Genomic DNA, 24,254 nt, shown 5'->3' on the forward strand with positions numbered 1-24,254 from the left:
CTGCCCTGTTACACCTGACTTGCAGAGCCTTTGGTAACTACAGAGAACCACCCACTTCCATGCAGGTGGTGTGGTCTTTGTAGCCCGTTTGCTTGGGGCTACCAGGTGGCCTCAGACCCTCCAGACTAGGGTCCCTGGGTCCCTATAGAATGGCTGGACCTTCAAAGGTGCTCTGAAGCTTAAGCTCCATTATATTCAATGTTAAAAGGTCTCGAGGAAGCCGGGCGTCGGTGGCGTAAGTCTTTAAATGTCTTTAATGTACTTGGGAAGCTGGTCTACAAGAGAGTTCCGGGCCAGCCAGGACAGAGAAACCCTGTCTCGAAAAACGAAACAAAAAAAGAGATCCCAGGGATGGCTGCCTCGCTTTCCTTCTTTACCATTCCATGAGCAGCCTAAAACCAGCATTTTGGGACATTTTAGTGTCGTGGGTGGTCTCACAAAACAATGGTCTAAGCCTGACACGCCCCATTTCACTTTTCCTATTCCGTGGGTCGCCAGACCGACGTCCATCCTTCCTCTGGGGGGGAAGAAGGCGGAGGCCTATTGCTAAGGTGCCGGTTGGTGGCCACTGTTTTGATTGACAAGGGTATTAGCCGATGACTCTGACGAAAGCGGCTGCTGTTTATGAACATGCAGCCAATGGACAGACGGCAGTGCAACCAGAAGCCAATGAGAACTTGCCTGGGCGGGTCCGAGGGCGGGGCTTCCCGGGGGCGGGTGTGGGTAGACTTCCAGCGCCAACCCCCCTGAGACTCAGAGCACATCCGGTTTTAGCAGAGCGGGGAAGCTCTGGAGAGGTGCGCTGAGAAGGTACGTGCGAAGCTAGGATCTGATAAACCCGGAGTGAGGGATACGGAGGGAGCGAGAGCGGGGGTGGGTAGTAGCTTCCGTTTTCGGACAGAGTAGCTCCTTTGGGAACCGGGCCTGCTCTGCGTCGAGATCGAAGGAAAGCTGGGCGGGGAGGGACGCGGAGGAAATAGTGCCGCGCATGCGCAGCAGCGCCGGCGGGGGCGAGTCTGCGGGGTCCCCCGGGCAGTTGGGCCTGTCTCTGTGGCGAAGGCCTCTTAACGACCCTCGCTCGCGTCCCTTTCCCCTCAGCCGAGTTCAGAGCTTGAATTTGGGACAGGTCCCTTACTCCTGACTTTGAGGTAAACGAAAGGGAAAGCTGTGTCGTTGTGGTCACTCCGCCCCACCCAGCGATCGCTGCTCGGCTGCTCCTCCTCGGGTTCCTCTGCCCGGTCTGGGTGAGCCGTCGGGGTTGGGGACTTGAGGCAGGCCTGGTTAGGCAGACTGCCCTGTCACGGCGGGCCAGGTGATGTCACACTTCTCTATGACACGCGAGATTCCTTAGTTACTTAAAAGCCAACGGTAGAGGCAGAGGTGAGAAGTCCTGGGCTTGGCTCCGCTCCCCAGCCCCACGGAGCAGCCCCACTCTGATCTGATTGGTTACCTTTGGACAGGTGAGGTGGCCTTGATTGCTTGGTCCTGAACCCTGGGTGAGTCCCAAAGTCGGCCCCGGAAGGGCGGCGATGGGCGCTGTTTTCTTTGGACTGACCTCCTAAAGCCTCTGATAAGTAGGCTTTGGCCCGCCTACCTGTGTTTCTTTCTTTTCTTTTTTAAACAACAACAAAAACAAGTTATCTGGTGCCAGGGCAGGTTGCTTTGCCTGTCCAATCAGGCTTCTGTTGGCCAAACAACAAAACCACTCTGAACTTGAGACTCTCCAGTTACACAAACTACCTGTGAATGTGTAACACTTTAGACGCAGAGCTGACTGCTTGAAACGTGAACAGGAGTTTCAAGGCTGAAGGTCAATGGCAGACTTTGTAGTTATTTATTAATATTTGTATGTAGTTTATCCTATGACTGTATGGGTCAAGGATGCATAATCACGTTTTCACGCCTTCTGTGAACACACTTAAGTCTGTAATCGCTAAACTTATTTTCTTTGGTGTTTCTTTATTGTCTAAATTGTTTTCTGCTTTATCTGAACGAGCGGACATTTCGATTCCCCTCCGTTTTCTTCTAGTAGAGTGTGGCTGGAGTCCTTGAGAGACGCAGCCTGTAACTTGGATCCACAGTTTTCCTCTTCCATTATTCATCATGGGGAAACGAGGTTCCGTACCCGTGTCTTGTTCTCCTAACGACTAGGAAAAGGAGACATTAATTCGGATATTTAGCATTTCCAGTTTTAACTCCTTGTTACAGATAAAGTTCATGGTCTTGGTAGAAATGCTAAAAAATACATTGTGGGGGAACCGACATGTGTTCTGGGGAGTTGAGGAACTGCCTTATTGAAAGCGTGTTTTTTTTTCTGTTTGGGTGAAATGGCACTGCACCAGAAAGGTCAGGAGACCTGAAGCTGGTTCTGAATCCCGGCTTCAGCTTTCTGATGTTCAGATCAGTACTAATGTCAGGGTAGCACCCTGCTTGCAGTGAAGTCGTTCCTGTGGGTTTTTTTTGTTGTTGTTTTGTTTTGGGGTTTTTTGTTTTTGTTTTTGAGACAGGGTTTCTCTCTGTAGCCCTGGCTGTCCTGGAACTCACTCTGTAGACCAGGCTGGCCTCGAACTCAGAAATCCGCCTGCCTCTGCCTCCCCAAGAGTTCATGTGTTTCTTATTGAGAGTCAGTAGAACTGGTATTAATCATGTGTTATGTTATAGTTGAAGAGGGAAGTGAGATTAAGTAAAACTATTTTCTCACAGTTATGTGGTAGAAAAGGCAGGATTTGAAATTCCAGATCTGTTTCTATTACCACTATTACACTGCCATTAAGAAAAAGAAAAACCTTTATTGTGTGACTCTTTCCTCTTGGACTTAATGTGAAGCTAACATTGTTGTATCTTGGTGTATACATTTAACATCTAAACTAGCAAGTCAAACACTTTTACACATTTAATTAAACACTAGGCCGTGAATTAGCTGCCCCCTTCTGTTTTTTTGTTAATTCAACTGTCTTGAATGCTGTCCCTGCACATCTAGGAGGGATCACATTGATCCTTGTTATCATTGGAGATAATGCACTGACTTGAAGAGTTTCATCTTATTTCATAAACTACCCAAGGGCATTAGTCTCCCTCGGGGAACCAACCGCTCACGATGTTCTCCCTTCTACGTGTTGGTGCTGTGATTTGCTGTAGGCTCTGGTACAGATGCCTTCTAGTTCATCCTCTGTTCCCAGAGACTTTCTAACCAGATTTCATGGTAGTACACACTTCTGAATACAGTATTCAAGACTAGAGAGAAAGGATTGCATCTGAGTAGGATCTACTGGGCTACCTGAGCTGAGGAAGGGTGACTTGAAGTTTGGGGGCTTGGCTCAGTGGTTAAAAACACTGCTGTTCGTCCAGTCCTTCCCATATGGCAGCTCATAACTATCCCTAACTCCAGTTCCACGGGATCTGGCTCCCTGGCTCAGATGCAGGGAAAACACCAGTGCACATAAAAGTAAATAAGTCTTGAAGTTGCAGGTCTGTTTTGTTCCTGATTTATGCTTGTTCTTTTTTGTGGGGTGAATAAACAGTGGGGGAGGGATTGTTGGTTTCTGATGAAAGATTGTGTATTTAAACATTGAAACCTTTTTATTCTTCACTTCTGCCAAAGAGTTGCAGTTTTAGAGAAGGAAATTCAGTAGTTGGTTCAAAATAATAAATTTGAGCCAGGCAAAGTGGCGCACACCTCTTTGATCCCAGAACTCTGGAGGCAGAGGCAGTTTAATCTTCATGAGTTTAAGGCCAGCCTGCTCTATGAGTTATAGAATGGCCAGGGCTATATAGAGAGACCTTGTCTCAAAAAAAATTGCAAGTAGTAGGCATTTCTTCAGTAATGATGGTCTTGGTTCTGAGGCAACCATCTCCAGAGATGAATACAGTGGTAGCTTAACCCCAGGATTTTTGATTCAGGTAAGAGCTCTAGGACTTCAGGTCTCCTTGGGACAGCAGCTTTTTCAATCTGGGGTTGAACAACCCTTTCATCAGTGTTGCAAAGCAGATATCCTACATATCAGACATTTATATTATGATTCATAACAGTAGCAAAATTATAGTTATGAACTAGCAACAAAAATAATTTTGTGGGTGGTGGCGCACGCCTTTAATCCCAGCACTTGGGAGGCAGAGACAGGCGGATTTCTGAGTTCGAGGCCAGCCTGGTCTACAGAGTGAGTTCCAGGACAGCCAGGGCTACACAGAGAAACACTGTCTCGAAAAACCAAAATAATAATAATAATAATAATAATAATAATAATAATAATAATTATTATTATTATTATTTTGTGACTGGTAGTCAGCAGAGCATGAGAAAGTGCATTAAAGGGTTGCAGTGTTAGGAAGGTTGAGAACCTCTGTCTTAGGATGTAGGCCCAGCCTTAGTTGAAACAGGATACCTTGGATTGCCTTGAAATTGACTGACTACTTCCTAGGGTAACAAGGAAAGCATCAAGCTTATATTGTCCTTCAACAAACTCCAGCATGGCGGCTTATCACTTAGTAGTTACTAGGCTGTCTCAGAGCGCCTAGCACCTTCTGGGGCAAGAGGGACAGTGTGAGTGTGTTAGAGGAAAGGTATGCCATTTAAACAAAGGAACTTCTAACCAGAAATGAGTGGGCTTTATCAAGTTCCTTCAGCTTGTTTTCTCACACTTCCTCCTTATCTGATTAACTTCACTTCTCCTGTATGGCTAAGCCTTCATGATAAATTAGCTTTTGTTCAGTGTGAGCAGGGCCTTTTGCATGCTTTGAAAGTACTCTGTCACAGAGCTTCTGTCCAGTGCTGCAGGTTTTGTGTGTGTGTACACACTTGGAGGGCATGACCATTATTAGATAATAATCTTTTGTTTTAAAACAAGGGTAAGAAGGGTACCTGGAACGGAAACAAGGGGTTTAATTTAACAAGACCGGATAGGCTTTATCCCTCGAGCAAAAGGAGGTCACAGAGATACCTGGCTCTTCTGTGGTGCAGCTATGCAGTAAACTTGGAAGTTTTTGTTGTACATGGCTCTGTGTGTGTGTGTGTGTGTGTGTGTGTGTGTGTGTGTGTGTGGTTGAATGTAGGGCGGGCCTTGATCAAATTGGGCAAGTGCTGTCCCTGAGCCATGCCCTCAGGCTGGGGGTGGTTTTGTTTTTAGTAAGTCTCAACTGTGAAACCCAGGACATTGTTGAACGTCCTATCCTCTTCAGCCTTCCAGAATGCCAGGATTAATGTTTCTCCCCACTCTTGCTTTTTGTTGTGTAATCTGGGGTGGCTTTGGCAGGAGGCTGGCCCTGTTAACCACAGTTTTGGTGACACTTCAGCAAAGCTTTAGCGGTATGTATGACAGCATTTGATAGATTCTGTTCATTCTGTTCCTGCTGCTTTAAAGACAGTGGCACAAAGCTGAGCGCGTATGCCTTCGGTCCCAGCACTGGGAGGCAGAGGCAGGGGATGTCTTGAGTTCCAGGACACCCAGGGCCACACAGAGAAGCTCTGTGTCTCTTTGTCTTGAAAAAACAAAACAAAACAAAACAAAACAAAAAAAGATACAGGCATAAAATGAAGCACATAGTCAGAGGGTTTGGTTGTAATTAAAACACTTGAACTTTCTTTCTTTCTCTCTTTCTTTCTTTCTTTCTTTCTTTCTTTCTTTCTTTCTTTCTTTTTTTTAATACATGCAGTATAAGCAGATTTCCCACGACCCTAAGGGGCACTGCCATTTAATTTTGTGTAAATAATCTCATGCTATTTCAAGACTTTAGTTTATCTAAAACTAGGATTCTATTTCTAGGTTCCTGTATGAATTGGAGTTTATGATGAGATAGATCAGTGATTTTCTTTAAGACTAAGCTTCACTATTTAGCCCAGGTTACCCCCAAAGTTACATTTATTCTGGACTTTGTCTCCAGAGTGCTGATATTACAGAGCTGTGCCACCATACCTGAGTTGTTGTTGTTGTTGTTGTTTTTTAATAATCTTAGTTGTATATTAGAAATATTGTAGTGAATTTTGGGGCAGTTTGGACCACATACACTGGGATAGTAATTCTTTTTGTAGTATCTGGGATTGAACCTAGGGCTTCACTTGTGCTAGGCAAGTGAGCTATATTCCAGTCAGTATTTTTTTTTTTTTTTTTTTTTTTTTAAGTGTGGGGGTCAGGGCCAGGCATGGCAGCATGCACCTCGAAGGCAAAAGCAGTTGAATTTCTTTTGTAAGTACCAGGCCAGCCAGGGCTACATAGTGAGACTCTGTCTCAAGAACAGAAACAGAACCTTGAGGGAGGGGGCATTTTCTTTCTTGTTATACTTTTTTTTTTGTTTTTTTGAGACAGGGTTTCTCTGTGTAGCCCTGCCTGTTCTGGAACTCACTCTGTAGACTAGGCTGGCCTCGAACTCAGAAATCCGCCTGCCTCTGCCTCTCAAGTGCTGGGATTAAAGGCGTGCGCCACCACTGCCCGGCTCTTGTTATATACTTTTATTCCTGATAATTTGGAACAACATTTCCTTCCTTCTGAGACCTGCTTTCCCCCATTTTACCATTTCCAAAATGAAATATGACATGTACATTAGGTGTATACATTACTACTATAAAAAGTGTAGAAGTTTTATTAGTGTGTGTCTGTGTGTGCGCTGTGTGTGACCATGGCTGTGTGCATGACCCAGCATTTATGTGGAGGCTCGAGGAGGACTTGTGAGAGTCAGCATTCTTCATTCACTATGGGCCCTGGGGGTGGAACCTAATTCTCAGGCTGCAAAGCAAGTGCTTTTACCTGTGAGCCATCTCTCAGACCTTCATTGCTCTCCTACCCCTCTGTAACAGTAGTAAGCTTGCTGTAAACATATTTCACTTAAATTTTGACATAGGTTGAGCATGGTGGTGTATACCTTTAATCCCAGCACTCAGTAGGCAGAGGCAGGCAGGTGGATCTCTGAGTTTGAGGTTAGCCTGATCCACAAAGCAAATTCCAGGACAGCTAGGGACACACAGAGAAGCCCTGCTATTTTAAAAAGTGAAATAGGTAGTGAAACCAAACAGTGGACATTTTACCCTGGTGCGACACATGCACTCCCAGCACTTGGGATACTTGGGATGAAAGGGTTGGATGTGTTGTGAGACTGCATTTCACAGTGATGCCTGAGGAGGAAGGATGGTGTGTGTGACTTACGTCAAGTAAAACCAAGTACTTGGTATCCTCATCTTTATCCACAGGCTTCTTCCTCTCTCTCTCTCTCTCTCTTTAAAAAAAAAAAAAAAAAAGGTGAGTGTTTTGCATGCAAATATGTCTGTGCAGTGCATGTGTGACTGGTACCCTCAGGGCTTAGCAGAGGGCATAGCATCCCCTGGAACTGGGCTTACAGCTGTAGGCCGACATGTAGGTGCTCGCCTGGTCCTGGGAAAGAGCAGCCAGTGCTCTTAACTGCTGAGCCCTTTCCAGCTCCCCCCTCTTTTTTTTTTTTAAATCAACTGAAAGCCCCAGAAAGAGGCAGACAGTACCTTCTGGAACATGTCAAAGAGCAAACTAGGAAAGAAGAGTTCTTTGTGCTGTCAGTTTCCCCTCAGAGGGGGTCTGATTACATGAGTATTGCCCCTTTCTGACTAACAATCCCCTGGGTATCTTAGGTACCCTCCCCTGTTGGTGCTTGAAATTGGAAGCAAGATGTATGTTAGCTCTTGGACTGTGAGAGCTGAGAAACTTGACTGTAGGTTGCAGGTTCTCCCTGGGGATGTCATTAGGAGGGTTAATGGAAGCCTTATAGACACTTTCCAGTCGCTGGATTGTACCGTCCTGTAAGTGTGCTCTCTGGGGAGTGAACTCATCGTGGTTGTGGAAGACTGCTTGGCCTTGCAACAGCCTGCAATAGTTGCACCATCTGGATCAAGAGGGCCGGTAACTCAGAGCAGCAGCTGTAGTGAGTTTTGCAGCTTCTCCAGATCTGTTCTTAGAAACTGAATACTAAGAGTCAAGGTAAGCAGGGTTGTGTGTGAAAGCCAGGCAGTAACCTTTGTGATTGTTTCCTTTGAGGGAAGAGAGCCTTGGGGTGGTGGCTTACAGAACTGTAAGAATGCATCTTTCTACTGCTCCAGGATTCTTCAGAGGTTGTTTGTAACTTTGATTGCAGGTTAATGGTTCTTCCCCTTTCCCCTGCCCCCTTTTTGGCAGATTAGGAATAGAATGGACATTGTGTGTTTAGTAAAAACTGAAGGCAGATCTATTTAGGAGAGAAAATTCTTGACTAGATCTGATTGCATGGACTGTTTTGGATTGTATGAGAGAAGGAGCAGCAGTTAATCTGGCTTTATAGTATTGGCATGCTGTAACCTGGATGTGGTTTGGTTGGGTTTTGACTTTTGCTTTTAAATTTCTGGGGTGGTGGGGCAGGTGGTTACGCTGCCCACATGTTTGGCTCCCCAAGGTTCATGGTGGGAAGGGGTGGTAGATGCCCTGCGTTGATTCTGAAACGCCACGATCTAACACAGGGACTGCTGGGAAAACTGGAATAAGGCCTGTGCTCTACATAGCAAGATCTAGTCAGAGCCTCCAGTGAGATCCTGTCTTAGGGATAGCACTGCATCATCATTTTCTGGTTTTGATGAGCTTTCAGGATATATACAGTTAAATATTAGAGCATTGTGTATACTGCTTAGGAAAAGTATTTTAAGTCTTTGTGTTAAATATTGCTCTGTATGGAGGAGGGGAAGAGTAGATATTAACATTTAGGAACTCTAAGAGGAGAATATCAAGTGGGCTGAAGAGGTGGGTCAGTGGTTAGTGTTTCCCATGAAAATATTAAGGACCTGAATTTAAGTCCTCAGAACCATGTAAAAGCCAGGCATGGTCAGGAGATAATGGGGGCAGAGACAATAAAATCTCACTGGAGGCTAGCCTGGTGCGGATAGTAGTAAGAACAAAATGATTGTCTCAAGTGGAGGTGAGGACCAAGGTCGTCGTCCTCTGACCTCAGCATGTATGCTGTGGCAAGCAGGTGTCTGTCCACAGTCACACACACAATTGAGAGAGCACACACAGAGACACACAGAGATTTGAAAAGAGTATAAGGGAGCGTGTATATGATTACAGTCTTTCCATGAGATCCCAAGGAAGCTGGGCAGTGGTGGCGCACGCCTTTAATCCCAGCACTTGGTGGCAGAGGCAGGCAAAGCTGAGTTCAAGGCCAGCCTCGTCTACATAACAAGATCTAGTCTAGTCAGAGCCTCTAGTAAGAGCTTGTCTTAGACAAACAAACAAAGGTTTGGAGGGAGCAGGAGAGGTGACTCAGTTAAGAGCTTGCAGGTCTTAGAGAAGCTCTGTCTAGTTACCAACACCCATTATAGATGACTCATAATCTATAACTGCAGTTCCGTGCAATCACATACTCTCTTCTGGCCTCCTTGGACACTGTGTGCATATGGTCATAATGCTCATATATATATTCATGTGTGTGTGTGTATATACATAACATATATGCATACATACATGCATGCATATGCACATGCACACACACATACCCATAAAATAAAACAATAACATTAGGCCAGCTAGGACTATATAGTGAGACCATGTCTGAAATAAATAAGTAAAAGCCCTTTTGGCGTTTTTTTTTTAATCTTTGAGGTTCCTTTTCTGAGAGCATTCTTTAGTTTCATGAAGCAATGGCATAATTGAGCCAAGGCCATGGAAGTGATGGCTCTGTGAGCCTTGAGTTCAGTCCTCAACACCTTTGCTGCCTGGGGAAGATGAGCACTCACTCCTAGAAGTGACCTCTGATCCCCACATGCCACTCCTACTCGTGTGGACCCCACACTCAAAGAATAAAAAGCAGAAACAACAAAAAGAATGCCCTGATGGTAGTAGGTTCCTTTAACTAGATTGCTAATTGAAATTTTTTCTTATATATTGTTTTTCTCAGGATGAATTTGTTCTTTAGAAATTGTAATTACCCTTTAATCCCAGCACTTGGGAGGCAGAGGCAGGCGGATTTCTGAGTTCGAGGCCAGCCTGGTCTACAGAGTGAGTTCCAGGATAGCCAGGACTACACAGAGAAACCCTGTCTGGGGGGGGGGGGACGACAAAACAAAACACAAAACAAAACAAAAAAAACAACAGAAATTGTAATTACTTTGTAACATAAGAGAATCAAATGATAGTAAAATACTTTCAAGGAGATGTTTCTGTCTTCATGAAGAGCGTGGGGACTTTTAATGTTTCCAAACTTGTATACTGTTTTTTTTGTTTTCTTTTAAATAAGAAAGGCGCCTGTGCAAGTCCTCGTGTCTATAAATAAGCTTTTCTTTCTTCTCAGTGGAGGCTGTGCTGAACAGACTTTGGAGCCATGAATATATTTGATCGGAAGATCAACTTTGATGCCCTCTTAAAATTTTCCCACATGTAAGTGATTTAATCTTGCTATGGCCCTTGTATTTGTGGTCATACCTAGTTTCTTTTATATGTAGCAGTAGCAAATTGGCCAGATTCCAGAGAAGCCCAGCAGAAGTCATTAGGTTCTAGGGATACTGTGTAGTCTCTGGCAAGTCCTTGGCTCTGGTCTGGTTACTCAGTGTTCATGTATTTTGGGTTTGGGCTCTTCTCAAGGATTTAAAATTCTGTTAACTCATTTTCTGAACATTCTTTTTTTATTATTATTATAATTTGTTCTTCCTAAAGTATCTCAAACTGTTCATAATATAACTTTCACTTCCTCCTCTTGCAAAGGAGAGATAGAAATGATTGTAGCTTAGATGAGTACGTACATCAAGACATGATGTGTCATAAACACTCTTTCCTAGAACTCCCTCCACACAGCAGCACCTAAAGAAGGTCTATGCCAGTTTTGCACTATGTATGTTTGTGGCGGCAGCAGGAGCCTATGTCCATGTGGTCACACACTTCATCCAGGTAAGTTTCATTCATTCATTCATTTTTTTCCTCTGGGTGCAACAGCACAGACTCTAATGGGGTAGCCTATTCCTATGCCTCTCTTTAATATCTTTATCAGTAGTTTTGGTTTCAGAATCAGCCAGCCAGTATTCGCATTATTAAACCCTTTGAGTTTGTTGGTGACTGTTTCCTCTAGACAGTCAACTGAACACAGCACGCGGCCCTGAAGGTATATGGTTGATGTTGCTGACAGACGAGACCCGTCCTCAGCTTGAATAGGTGCTGGCACTCCATGGCATGGTGCCATCCCACCTTTTCTTTTGTTGCCTCGGTGACTATGGGACACTTAGAACCAGTTGTACAGTTAGTTGTCAGAAGAGGCAAGACCGGGACTTGTATAGATTTGACCCATTTAATTATCTTCCTGCCTGGTGAAACCTTCACTGACTGGCTGTCTTACAGAGGAGGGTTTGGGTTTGACCCACAGAGGTATAAGGCACATTTTTTATTTTTAAAGAATAATTCAGAAGTTTGAAGCTTCCTGGCAGCCAGGCTTTAGAGTGCCTGCTTTTGGCAGAGGTGCAGAGGTGCATTGTGTTGACATCTGTCACTGTCATAGACTGTCCTTTTGTTCTGGCATCTCCTGCCAAGGATTACATGAAAGATCACTCTAGGCACTCAGAAGGGCAAGGCTTTGATCCTGGAGTTCAAAGCAAGTTCTAGGTCAGTTTGTTTTCTGGTTGTGTGTTGTTTGAAGTAATGTAAAATTCAGTCCGTTCTCAAGCAAACTGACTTCGTATTTGAGGATTCAAGTGCTCTCAGATCACTGCTCAGCCCTCTTTGCAGACGTAAAGTAGCATGCCAGTGGCCATGAAAACGTGCGCATGTGCTCACACGGCCCTGTGTGGGCCACAGTGCGAGTTTCTTCCTTTAACTGCTGAGCCCTGGGGATCACACAGCTTAGGCCACCAGGTGATTCTTGTTTCCCCTTTTCCTTTAAGTGGACAAAAGGCTCCCCTCTGCTCTACTCGTGACAGACACAGTGTCCATCCAGCACTCCTCGGTTCTCTTGAGTAGTTCTGTAATTGATGGACCACAGAGAGCCTTTGGCGTCAGTCAACCATGGTTCTAGCCCTCACCTCCAAGGCCTCTGGTCTCCCTGCCCCTCGCTCTGAGATCATACTACCTTTTCCTCTGCCTCTAGGTGAAGAAGCAGATGTTAGAAATGTCAGGTGAGCATTGAAGCATATAAGCTGAGTCTTTGAGCGACTTGTTTTTGGCTGGCTCCAACAGGCTGGCCTGCTCTCCGCCCTGGGCTCCTTGGCCTTGATGATTTGGCTGATGGCGACACCTCACAGCCGTGAGACCGAGCAAAAAAGGTTGGGACTTCTCGCTGGCTTCGCCTTCCTTACAGGTATGTGAACAGGTTGTCTCGTGAGCAGGAGAAGGGATTAGTATTAACTCTCACTTACCCAACTGGCGTATGGTTTCCGTCTTTGTACAAATCTTTCAGGACAGCTCTCTGTGCAGTTTCCCTACATTCCATTACACTGCTGTGAGTCCTCCCTTCAGACCCCTTGCTCTGTGCGCTGACCAGTCAGTAGACGTGTATTGGTTGGTCTTTTGCTTTGTTGGTCTTTGTTTGTTTGTTTGATGCGGGTTTGTCTTGCATATACAGTTAAGCACCTTTTAGCTAGCAAACTATGACTTATATTTATATATTAAAGAAAAAGATGTGGCCCAAACGAGTGAGGTCCATGACTTAAATGGCGGACACAAACTAAGAAAGAATCTAGGCAAAAGTTTATCTCTTGCTGGGTGTGGTGGCATACCCAGGCAGATCTGTGAGTTAGAGGCCAGCCTGGTCTACAGAGCAAGTTTCAGAACAGCCAAGGCTACACAGAGAAACCCTGTTTTTTTGGGGGGACGGGGGGAGGAGGTTTATCTATTTTAGAATTATCATTGAAGGAAACAAGTGTTGAGCTATATAGTAAAGTACTTTAAAAGGCAGCGTGCTGACTCATGCCAGGTTCTCAGTCTATTCAGTGGTGAGGGTTCTCAGTGATGGTCTAGTGTGTGCGGTGGTGAGGGTTCTCAGTGATGGTCTAGTGTGTGCGGTGGTGAGGGTTCTCAGTGATGGTCTAGTGTGTGCGGTGGTGAGGGAATTTTAGAAAGGAAGAACGTAGGGATTAAGACTTAGGCCCAGGAACTGTAGTCTTTAAGGTATTAGGGGTGGGTTATCAGAAGAGGAAATAGCCAGTGTAGAAGTGTTGGGCTGGGACAGGTTGCTCTCCTGTTGCCACGTGATACCCCACACAGCTGGTCTGGCTGCCCTTTACTTCCAAGAGGTTGATTCTGCAGGAGTGTGAGGTTTCTGGCTGCCAGGCCCTGCCTGCTTTTATCCTGTTCTCTTTCTGGTCTGGCCCACATTACAGTCTCAGAGATTTTTGACATTTCTGTCTTTTTGTTGTTTCTAATTTCTAGTCTTCCTGAAGACATCCATGGTCTTAGGCTCAGAGGACTGGTATATCAGTTCATTTAGTTATATATTCTCTTGAAAGGAGGAAAGGATGGAGTAAAAAGTTGTGTTGGCTTGTGTGCTTGTTTTTGTAATGAGAATGAATGCCCATGCCCAGCCTTTGGACGAGGGCCCTCCTGAGAACTGATGGATTTGTGTTCGGGGGTTTGCTTCTAGGAGTTGGCCTGGGACCTGCTCTGGAACTGTGCATCGCGGTCAACCCCAGGTAACTGTGCTGCCCATGTCTGTACACCCTTGTGATCTGCCACACGACTGTAGACTGGCTCCCAACTCACAGCCTTGTCCTTCACAGCATCCTCCCCACGGCCTTCATGGGCACGGCCATGATCTTCACCTGCTTCAGCCTGAGTGCCCTGTACGCCAGGCGCCGGAGCTACCTGTTTTTGGGAGGTATGGACTGGAAGCAGGCTCTGGGCTCACTCTAGCCATTCGGTCACTAGGCTGTGTTCTACCTCAGGTCTCAGGACTCGGGGGAAATGAAAAGCCTTCATTTGGGGAGAGGTTAGAAATGGCGTCGATGTGATTGTTTGTGCCCCACCTTGGGTTTTCTCACAACAGCTTTTGCCGTGTCTTACAGGTATCTTGATGTCAGCCATGAGTCTCATGTTCTTGTCCTCCCTGGGGAACCTTTTCTTTGGATCCATTTGGCTGTTCCAGGTGAGATTGTATAGAGAGCTATTTGCCTCATGCATTTTTCTTACCTAACTCTAAATCAAAAGAGGTGAACCTTCTAGAACATCACTTTCTTTGGGCAGTGCCCTTCAAACCTTCAGAGCCTTCATAGGACACAGCCTCTGCCTCTGTGGGAAGACACGTGGTTAGCAGCTCAGGAGAACAGGGTTTACTTAGTTCAGATTAGTGACCCCAAGGTGTGAGAGCAGCATTGTGTTTTGGGAAGTAACATGGACTTCTGGGTTTGTGTGTGATGTATTTGCAAGCTGGTTGTTTTCCCGCTGCACCAAGTACCACATGTGACTTCATCTCTTGCTTTTGTTAGGCAAACCTGTACATGGGGCTGCTGGTCATGTGTGGCTTTGTCCTCTTTGACACTCAGCTCATTATTGAAAAGGCTGAAAATGGAGATAAGGATTACATCTGGTAAGTGTGAGACCCGCTCTGCCTGGTGAGCACAGGTTGAGACACACTGTTCCATCCCATAACCGTACATACATGCGAGCTCGCTGTGTAGCTAAGGATGACCTTGAACTTCTGATCCTCGACTTCCCTGGGTGCTGGGATTAAAGGCATGCACCAGCAGTATATGCAGTGCTGGGGATTAGAGACAGGGCCTGGTCAGTGCTCGGCAGGCATTCTCCATGCACATGTGGGGCTTAACCTCAAGCAGGCCAGGCCGACTGCTGCTAAGCTCCACCCCTATCAGGGCACCGTGTTCACAGCCTCCACCTCAGGCAGCCAGAAGTTTCTGCTCTTCCACGGTACTGAGAGAGCCTCCTCATTTGTCAGGTAGAGCTCCTTCATTCAGTCTCATCACTAGGTGTTGGTAATGGATAGTTCCAGGCTCAGACTTGGTCTCTGTTCAGAGCATGGTGTCCTGATGCCTTGTGGATTTATTGAGTTGAAATGGATCTCGATTCATTCAATGGGGTGGACTGTTGGACCCCAGGCTGGATGGCTCCCTGGGGTTTCCTGCTGAAGGACAGCGGACAGTGTGGAGAGTGAGCCGGTTCCTCTCTTTCAGGCACTGCATTGACCTCTTCCTGGATTTCATTACCCTCTTCAGGAAGCTCATGCTGATCCTGGCCTTCAATGAGAAGGTGAGTCAGCCTGCAGCCTGCGCAGGAGAGCGGGGCTCCTGCTCAGCCTCTGTGTAGATGGGAGATCCTGAAAAGTGGATTGTACACTGTGTAAGACAGAGGTCTGAGAGGCAGGCCCCTCACTCACACAGGAGGTACACCAAGGGTCTGTGCTGACAGAGTAAGACGACCTTAAGTCTTACCTGATCCCTCTGAGTTGCTGGTGGCAAACAGCTTTGGTGTCTGTGAAGGAAGGCAGTGTTGTACCTTATGAAGAATTGAAGGTTACAAGATAGTTAGGACTCAGAAAAGGCTATTATAGAAGGCGTGCAGTGAGTCGTTATTTTGTGACTGTCAGAAGTGGATCCGTTTATCCATTTGTTAATTTCTTTCAATTTTTTAAAAGTATTTTTGTTTGTTTTGTTTTTGGAGACACGGTTTCTCTGTGTAGCCCTGTCTGTCCTGGAACTCACTCTGTAGACCAGGCTGGCCTCAAACTCTGAGATCTGCCTGCCTCTGCCTCCCAAGTGCTGGGATTTAAAAGCATGCACCACTGCTGTATGTTTTTAAAAGCTTTTTTTAAAATGAGCATTTATGAGTGCCTGCATGTGTACATGTGTATTGCATGCACTGGGTTCTCTGGAACTGGAGTTAAAATTGTGAGCCACAGTGTGGGTGCTGGCAGTCAGACCCAGGTCTGCCCGCGCAGCCAGTGCTCTTAACCGCTGCTTATCTCTCCAGCCCTGTCTTATTTCTTAATCTTATTTTTGTTGATCTTAATTCTTTCCCCCTTGAAAATACTTTAATAGCCAGTGTGGTCCAACAGTAGAGAGACCTATGAGCTTTCGTTGTAAGTCTGATTTAGGAACACCAGACAGTGAGTGCAGTGCTGCAGATGCGCCGGGCTTGCTGGTTCTCTGTGGGTGGTGGCACAGCTGAGCTGGACAGGGTGAAGCTGTGCTGTTGGTTCTTCCCGGCTGCTGGCCTTGGTGCTGTCTTGGGCTCATGCCTAGGGCTGGAAGGATCCCTCCGCTGCCCACGTTCTCCCACACTCTTGCCAACGTTCCTCCACACCCTTGCCAACGCTCACTCATTTGGGTTTGTGCGTCAGAGGGGGAAGACTAACTAGCTGATTTTCTTCGTTTGTAGGACAAGAAGAAAGAAAAGAAGTGAACTGGCCGTCAGCCTTTCCCAGCTCGCCTTCTCTCCCTCCGCCCCCATTTCTTTGCACACATCACAGGTGTCGTGTTCTATGATAATGAAAAGCATCAGGAAAGCTTTTGTACTTTGTGGTTTTCTCTATTTTGAATTTTTTGATCAAAAAACTGATTAGTGAATATAGTTTGGAGTTTGGCTTCGTGTCCTGGGGTTCTTCCCCCTCCCTTTTATGTCCTTCCGTCATGGCCGCTCGCTCTGCCAGGGCAGCCAGTGCCCCAGAAGAAGTGAGAGCAGAAGTTTGCACCCTGCCGCCTCCGCAGACGGACCCCGTGCTGCTGCTGGACCCGCGTTGGCCCTGTGGTTCGGTTCTCACAGTTCCAGTGAGACTGGGCAGTGTGTTTGCCTTGGGAAGCTTACCTGTCCTGAGCTTCCAGGCCTGCCAGAGTGGGCTCTGGTGGGTGTTTCCTTCCTCTGCTGCCTAATCAGTCTGGCCAGCGCCCTTCTGCCTTGCCACGATGAAGGGATGTAGATGTGTGAGTGCTCTTCACTCCTGAGCAGCCCTCAGGGAACCTGCCTGCTTTCCATCCATGGGTGGGAAGACTTGAGTGCAGGGAGGAACTCGAAGGTCTGAGGATGTGTGGCAAGGGACTGAGAACAGTCCCAAGGTTCCAGCCTAGTGCAGTTTTCTCTGTTGGTTCTTAGAATTATCAGCCTTTGTTACTGATGGTCTTCTCTAGGTGGCTGTGGTTACAAGTCTTGGGGAAAGCATAGGGAAGGAGACTGGTTGAGCCTCAGGGCTGGTTGTACTGAGTCCTGCCAGACAGCTTAGGCAAGGGCTGCCTCTTGCTCCGGGTGACCGTGCGGGGTCGGCGAGGTGGGGCTGAAGCTCAGAAGCTCTTCAGTGCATTTCCGTCTGCCTGCCTGGACACGATTCGGGAGTGTTGGGCCAGAGCTGAGGCAGCAGGTAACAGTTGCTAACAGATGCACTTTAGTTATTTGGGTTTGTTCACCTGTTTCCAGAAATTTTTGGTCTTTTGGGCAGAAGCCTGTTGACCAGACTGTGGGCCATCATAGTCTGCACAGAAAGGTGGCACCCAGAGTGGTCGTGGCCCTGGCTACCAAGCCACTGGCAGTAGGATGATGGTCTGGGCTTTCTTTGCTCACAGCCAGTGCAGTTGACTCAGTGGCCACTGGTTCACTGTCCAGTGAGACTGCTCTGGACTGTGCACCCAGAGTAGCATATGCACTGAGGTGCCACCCTGCTTGCCTGATGGCTCCCCCTGGCTTGAGCTTACCTAAGGGACAGCAGCAGCTCCCCAGAACACTGCGCTGCGAGGCCTCAGGACCTGACTGAGTTCCACCTCTTGAAGCCAGACTCCGCCTCTTGTGCTTTTTTGCTTGGGAAAAAGGAGTTTTTCTTTAGAAACAGTGCCAAGAATGATAAAGAGATAAAACTACTTTTAAATAAAATGTCTAACAGGTTTTTAACACCGGCATCTTTGCCGTCTCCACTCTGCTCCCTGTTGTTTGTTTCCAGCTCAGGCTGCGGTCTCTCACTCATACTGTGAAGACAACGGTGTTGTTGATTAAAAAAATATATCTACATAGTCTTAATTTGTAAAAAATAAAGAAAATTCCTTAACCTTTCCTGGTGTCTTAGTGTGTTAAATCAGGGGCAGACTAGATTGGGGTTGTCACACTAGTCACTGCTTGTGGGAGCTGGGAGCTGACTGGACCCAGACAGAAGCCAGGGGCACACTTAGGCCTCTGCTCTGGAATCCCAGCATGCCACTATGTTGACATTCTTTCTGTCCAGCCCAGACCTCCTCCAGAGCCTTCTCCTCAGCCTGGCCTGTGCTGGGGTTGTCTGTGCAGCAGCTTTGGGACTGTGTTCACTTCCAGTGGCCAGGCTCCTCCCCAGGAGCACCAGTGAGTGAAAATCACTTGTGACTTCAGTCTGCTCTGCTCATCCTGATCTGCTGACATGTAACCATGGTTCTATGTAGTGTAGATTGTAGGATCTTGTTTATAGTGACCTAGTTGGACTCGTGAATCACCATCTGTATTAGTTACTTTTGTGCTGAGATAAAGCACCATGACCGGGGCACCATGGAGGAGGGAGGGTACTTAAAGTTACTGGAGTTACTGGAGATGGTGAGAGTCTGTAACTCTCAAAGCCTACCTCCATGACAGACCTCTCCCCAACATGGTCACACCTCCCAAACCAATCCACCAGCAAAGGGCCAAGTGCCCCAATGTTCAAACCACCTGACGCCATCCCACCTAAAGACAGCTACATTTCCCAACTGAGGAAAGGCATACTGTGTGGGAAGGAGGCACAGAGTCTCCTTTTCAGAAGCTGAGTCCCTGGAGCAGTTCTAACTGCTTGGTGTGGGTGCTGGGAATTGACCTTAGGGTCTCTACTGCAGAGCCATCTCTCCTGCACACAGGATCTGACGGCTTACAAATGCCAGGCACTCCACAGTGACTTGTAACTGCCCCTGTGAGGTGATTTAATTTTGATTTTGACCATTTCCGTCATTTTAACCATTGTAAGTTTGTGGGGGTGGGGACTACAGCACAAGTTGGAGGTTAGAGGATTTTCCAGAGCCAGTTTGCTCCACTTGGGTCTCCTTGGACCAGTGAGCAGCTTACCTGCCTGCCTTACTGTAGTCTTCATAACCAGGGAAGGCAGGTGCAGTCACTATGTGGCCGGTTACTTCCAGTGGCACACTGCGTGACACACGGTCTTAGTGTGTGCAGGCAGTGCTGAGGAGAGTTCCAGAGCACTGCCATCCTTCCTGCCCTGCCATTAATGTTGCCCTTTGAGTGAGAGGGACAAAAGTACATCAATTTCAGCATAGTCTCTTCACCCCAAATCTTTGTAACCAGCATGAGCTGCAAGAGCAAACATCCCCTCATCCTCCCTCAGCTACATTCATCTGAGGACGATAGGAGGAACGTTGTCCAGCCAGAACCAGAGGGAGGAAGACCTGCTGCAGCGTTGGATGCTTCTGCACTGGAAAAAGATTCTAATAGTGTTTGGACTAGGGGTGTCTATTCTCCCAATGTGGAGATCTATTAAGATGATTCCCAGTCGGGCAGTCATTGGCCAGTAGCACAGGAGAGCTGCATGTAAACATTGCACGTTGAGGAGGCTCAGGTTATTAGCGCTTGCAGTGCAAGCTGGCTGCAGTTCAGGCCCTCAGACCTCTTGTAAAAGTAGAATTGGCGAGGGCAGCTCCTGGGAGGCAGACTTGGAATCCCCGGACACACACACACTGTGGGCTTGAGATAGGGGTGGGAGACAGTCTTGCTGGGTCTGGGGTGCTCTTTGGAGATGAGTTAAGGCTGAATCAATCCTGGAGGTTGAGTCAATGTAAGACAGAGTGAAGAGATAAGGAAGGCAGTGGAGCGGAGGCTGCAGCTAAGGAAATGGCGTGAAGCAAGGCGCATGCGCACACACAGCGTGGACCGCATAGGTTTTGTGGGCTTTAGAACAGCTGGAAATGGGAATTAGGGTTATAATTAGTAAGTAGGCCATCGCTTACCAAGGATTCCAGTGGGAGGCGTTAAGGAGTAGACTTTCCTGCAGGCAACTGAGGGATTCAAAAGCCAGAGAGAGGCTAGGCTTGCTTTTCCACCCTGAAGACTGGAGATCGGCAGGCTAAAAGGCCATGTTTCCCTGGACTCCCTGTATCCGGCTGGAGTGAATCAGGCCTGTCAGTGTTGCTGCTGAGAAGTCTGTGACAAGAGATGCAGGAAATGAGCCTGGGAAGCTCCATCCAAAGCAAGCTCAGCAGAGACCCCTGACCCCAATAAAGTTAGGGGGTCAGCTTAGGCTACATAGTGAACTCTGTCAAAGACAACTGGTACCAGTCAAGAGGACTACAAGACAAATGTAGGGAAATGAGGCTAGCTCAACACGGAACAACGTAAGGATCAGTAAGAATTATAATGGAAAAACAACTAAAAAGAAAATTATTTTTTGTTTCTATTTATTCATTTTGGGTTTTTGAGACAGGAAGACCTTATTCCTGCTCTATCCTCACAATGGAATTACAATATTCTGCCTGTCTTATTTTACTTCACGTTACATTTAGTTATGTATATGCATATTTGCCTGCGTGTGTGTAAGTGTTGCACCATATGCATATCTACTGTCGGTGGGTGTCCCTGGAGGACACTGGAAACACTGGAACTGGATTTACTTGCTCTAACTTGCTAAATTGCCTAGGGTGGCCTTGATCTTCTGACCCTCCTGCACCACCACCCCCTCATCCAGTTTTATTTGTTGCTGCACTTTGAACCTGGCGCTCTCTATCCACAGAACTACGTCCTCAGCCACAGCATGATGTGCTGCATCATTTTTACTCGTTTTGTGTGTGTGTGTGTGTGTGTGCCTGTTTGGTATGTCTGTCAATTTAAAAATAACGGTAGGGTTTGGAGTAGCTCAGATGACCAACACTGGCCATGGTACAAGTGTCGGGGTAAAGGGACCAGCTATAAGGTGTCTATGTGTGCATTCCCACGGTTCCTGTATCAACAGGCTTGGGAGAAGGTGCCTCACATGCTGAGCCGTTTCACATTTCACTATACTCAAAATACCAACCACCAAATACCGCCAAAGGTGGTGGCGCATGCCTTTAATCCCAGCACTTGGGAGGCAGAGGCAGGCCTGGTCTACAGAGTGAGTTCCAGGACAGCCAGGGCTACACAGAGAAACTCTGTCTCAAAAAAACAAAACAAAACAAAACAAAACAAAAACAACAACAACAACAACAACAAAACCAAGCACCTTTGGAGGAGCCTAGCAACCAGCCACTCTAAATACCTGGAAAGGGAAACAGCATTTTAGCCTTCCTTTTCTGTTCTAACTTTATTCTGGGGACCTGGGCAAGTCTTTTTCTCCATGGAGATGTTCCTCTGAGGAATGAAGGAATCACTGCATTAATGTATCCTTAATTTGAAAACCTGTCTGAAGACAGTCGATAGTGTCACCCTAGTAGAGACAATGTAACATTATGCACCTCCAGGCGGAAGCAGATAACTGTAGGAGCCCACTGAGGAATCGAAATGTGCAAAGCCCACCCTCCTGAAGGTAAGAAATTGATGGACAAGAAGTTAAAGGCAGCAGACAGCTATGGAGCCTTGCTCCCCTTATGGTTCCTGAGATTGGTGAGTGGGTGGAGACGGTAACTAGTGGGCTACAGAACAGCTGGTCACACAGGAAACAGCATCATCACCTTAGAAGCCTTGGAAAGAGTCCAAACAGTGGCTGCTCAGAAGAGGTGTCCACCTCCCTCCCCAAAGGGCCTGTCTGATTGTGTGTTGGGTCATGGACATTTTCATAGGAAACCTTTTGCTAAATAAACTTTTGTGATACTCAGGGGGAAAAGGTTTATTGTTTTGATAATAACAAATCGGAATCACGGGAAGTTTTAAAATTTAAGTACCATTTACAGAAAGACACTTTAGTAATATTCAGTACCTAATATTCTGCCTCATCCAGAAGATGTAACAGGTAAAAACCAGTAACGGGGTGCTGGGGAGAGACGCTCAGAAGTTGCTAGCATTTGCTGCTGCTCCAGAGGACCTGAGCTCCTTTCTAACACTGCTGTCCAGCACTCACAATATAGTTCCCATAGAGCCAATGCCCTCTTCAGGTCACTATGTGTACTGCATTCATGTGCACATACCCACATACATATACATATACACATAATTCAAAACAAGAAAATATGCTGGGCAGTGGTGGCCTTTAATCCCAGAACTCAGGAGTCAGAGGCAGGAGGATCTCTGTGAGCTCAAGGCCAGCATGAGAAAGTTCCACGACAGCCAGAGCTACACAGAAAAACCCTGTCTATAAATAAATAAATAAATAAATAAATAAATAAATATTTAAAGGCACTAAGTGGAACACTAAGAAAACTGGGGGCATTGAACATATGTTTGGTGGCAGAGCCGAGGATGCCTAGGGTGAGGCTCGGGGTTTGATCCCAGTCTATTATGTGATATAACTTACGTTTACAATGTATATACATATTGTGATATAATTTATCTGTCAATTAAAATTATTTTTAGGGTTTGGGATGGAGTTCACCCTTGCCTAGGCTGTGTGATACCCTGAATTCAATTTTGATCTGAAAAAAAAATAATTTTAAAAAGACAAAATTTTAGGCAGATCTGGTTGCCCCTGCCTGTGATCAAAGCATTGAGGAAGCTAATTCAGAGGGACTGCCAGAGGCTTGGGGCCATCCTGAGCTACACAGTAAGATCTAGGCTAGCCTGAATTGTAAATCCAGCACTTGGGAGGCAGAGGGAGGCCTGGATTAGGAGCAAGGCCAGTCTAGGTGTTGTGGTAAACTAGCTCATCAAATATTGGGGAGATGTAAATTAAAGCAGGCATAAAATATGGCTAATAATATGTATATCATAATATATGCATATATTACATGAATGCATATATGTAATATATGTATAATATATATGTGTGTGTGTGTGTATGTGTGTGTGTGTACACATATGCAGGTATTGATAACATCGAGTGCTGCTGAGGTGTGGCGCACTATGCCCCCCACTGGTGACAGGAGGAAGGTGCAGCCTCTGCAGCACTATTTAGTAGCTTCTTATAAACTCAAATATAAATTAGACCTTGAACTTAGGACCTTTATACTGTGGGGCTGATTGGTGTATTGCCTGGTGTGCTAAGAGGCCATGGAGAGAAGTGGCTAAGAGTTTGTATTGCTCTTGCAGAGGATCTGAGTTCTGTTGCCAGCACCCATGACACAGCTCAAGACTGCCTATAACATACCCAGCTCCAGAGGATTTTTGTTTTGTTTGTTTGTTTGCTTGTTTGATTGTGTTTTTGTTTTGGGGGTTTCTTTTTTTTTTGGTTTTTGTTTGTTTTGTTTTTTGGCACTTAGATTAACCATTCAATCCAGTAATTGCAATGCTGGGTATCCAAGAGAAGAAACTATGTGGTTGCTGGGAATTGAACTCAGGACTTCTGGATGAGCAGTCAGTGCTCTTAACCACTGAGCTATCTTTCCAGCCCCTCCAGCTCCTTATTTTCATTTTGAGACAAAGTCTTACATAGCCCAGGCTAGCCTCAAACCCACTATGTAGCTAAGGATGACTTTGAACTTCTGATCTTCCTGCCTCCATCTGGCCAGTTCTGGAATTGCAGGCACTTGCCACCTCATCTCGTTTTATGCAGGGTTGAAGACTGAACCCAGGTCAGGCTTTGTGCATTTTAGGCAGGTGTCCTAGCTAGTGAACACAGATCCTGTTTTAGTTCTAACTAGCCTGAAACTGGGATCAATTCAGTTATTCTTCCGTTGTTGACTGAATAAACAAGCTGTACACCCTCGGTATGGAAATTAACCATGTCATACGCAACAACTCAGATGCATCCGAAGGCATTTCTGTCGTATGGTTTCCAGAAAGTGAGGGCACTTGGGAGGGAAAAGCAGAGGGACAGGATCTCACCACTCTGAGGGCCCCTCGCGATGGTCCACAATGATGCTCACATTCAGTGTCCACCTGCAGGCTGCCCAGTGCTTCTCACCTACTGGGTGCCCTGTGAATGTCTGTTGCAGACTCAACAGGGATAAAGGACAGATATGGGCAGGTCACCCGCAGATGTCCTGACTTCACGAGGGTTGGCACAGAGCAGTCCAGCTGCCTTGACAGCCCGTCTACGTTGAGACTGGCTGTAGGAAATGTGTCTCCCGTGATGCAAGGCTGGTGGGGAGAACTGGCAGGGATAGTTCCAGTCATGTGAGATGGACAGAGTATTCAACATTCTCTAGCTTCATCCAAAGCTTACCTAAGCTGTCGAGAGATGGAGGACACTCTGTATTTCCCCGTACAGCCACATGGCGGCAGTGCAGCCCTGCAAACCCTGAGACTGTCTCCCTTGCTCCATCTACTGGCAACATTTTCTCAATTGGAGAG

At 46.5% G+C, this 24,254-nt stretch overlaps 1 protein-coding gene across 4 annotated transcripts; it reads left to right on the forward strand.

The window, feature by feature from the left end:
* Window positions 1-649: 649 nt before the first annotated feature.
* Window positions 650-17,941, forward strand: Tmbim6 (transmembrane BAX inhibitor motif containing 6). 4 transcript variants are annotated; one of them, XM_034516567.2, is made up of 10 exons: window positions 650-810; window positions 10,270-10,355; window positions 10,754-10,862; window positions 12,138-12,258; window positions 13,540-13,588; window positions 13,676-13,773; window positions 13,961-14,040; window positions 14,381-14,481; window positions 15,083-15,158; window positions 16,287-17,941. In XM_034516567.2, the coding sequence occupies exons 2-10, from the start codon at window positions 10,300-10,302 to the stop codon at window positions 16,308-16,310; spliced, it is 714 nt and encodes a 237-aa protein (XP_034372458.1). In that variant the 5' UTR covers window positions 650-810; window positions 10,270-10,299; the 3' UTR covers window positions 16,311-17,941. The 4 variants fall into 4 exon arrangements, with proteins under 4 accessions (XP_034372458.1, XP_034372459.1, XP_076768185.1 ...); XM_034516568.2 differs by lacking the exon at window positions 650-810 and adding an exon at window positions 1,004-1,148; XM_076912070.1 differs by lacking the exon at window positions 650-810 and adding an exon at window positions 1,355-1,460.
* The last annotated feature ends 6,313 nt before the right edge of the window (window positions 17,942-24,254 follow it).

This window comes from Arvicanthis niloticus, chromosome 13, assembly GCF_011762505.2.
Source record: "Arvicanthis niloticus isolate mArvNil1 chromosome 13, mArvNil1.pat.X, whole genome shotgun sequence".
In the NCBI taxonomy this organism is placed as follows: domain Eukaryota; kingdom Metazoa; phylum Chordata; class Mammalia; order Rodentia; family Muridae; genus Arvicanthis; species Arvicanthis niloticus.

Excerpts from the sequence above, each read along its gene's own strand:
- Tmbim6 (XM_034516567.2), top strand. The coding sequence starts at position 10,300 with ATGAATATATTTGATCGGAAGATCAACTTTGATGCCCTCTTAAAATTT. Across the intron at positions 10,356-10,753 it reads CTCTTAAAATTTTCCCACAT|AACTCCCTCCACACAGCAGC; the intron begins GTAAGTGATTTA and ends ACTCTTTCCTAG. Across the intron at positions 12,259-13,539 it reads TGGCTTCGCCTTCCTTACAG|GAGTTGGCCTGGGACCTGCT; the intron begins GTATGTGAACAG and ends GTTTGCTTCTAG.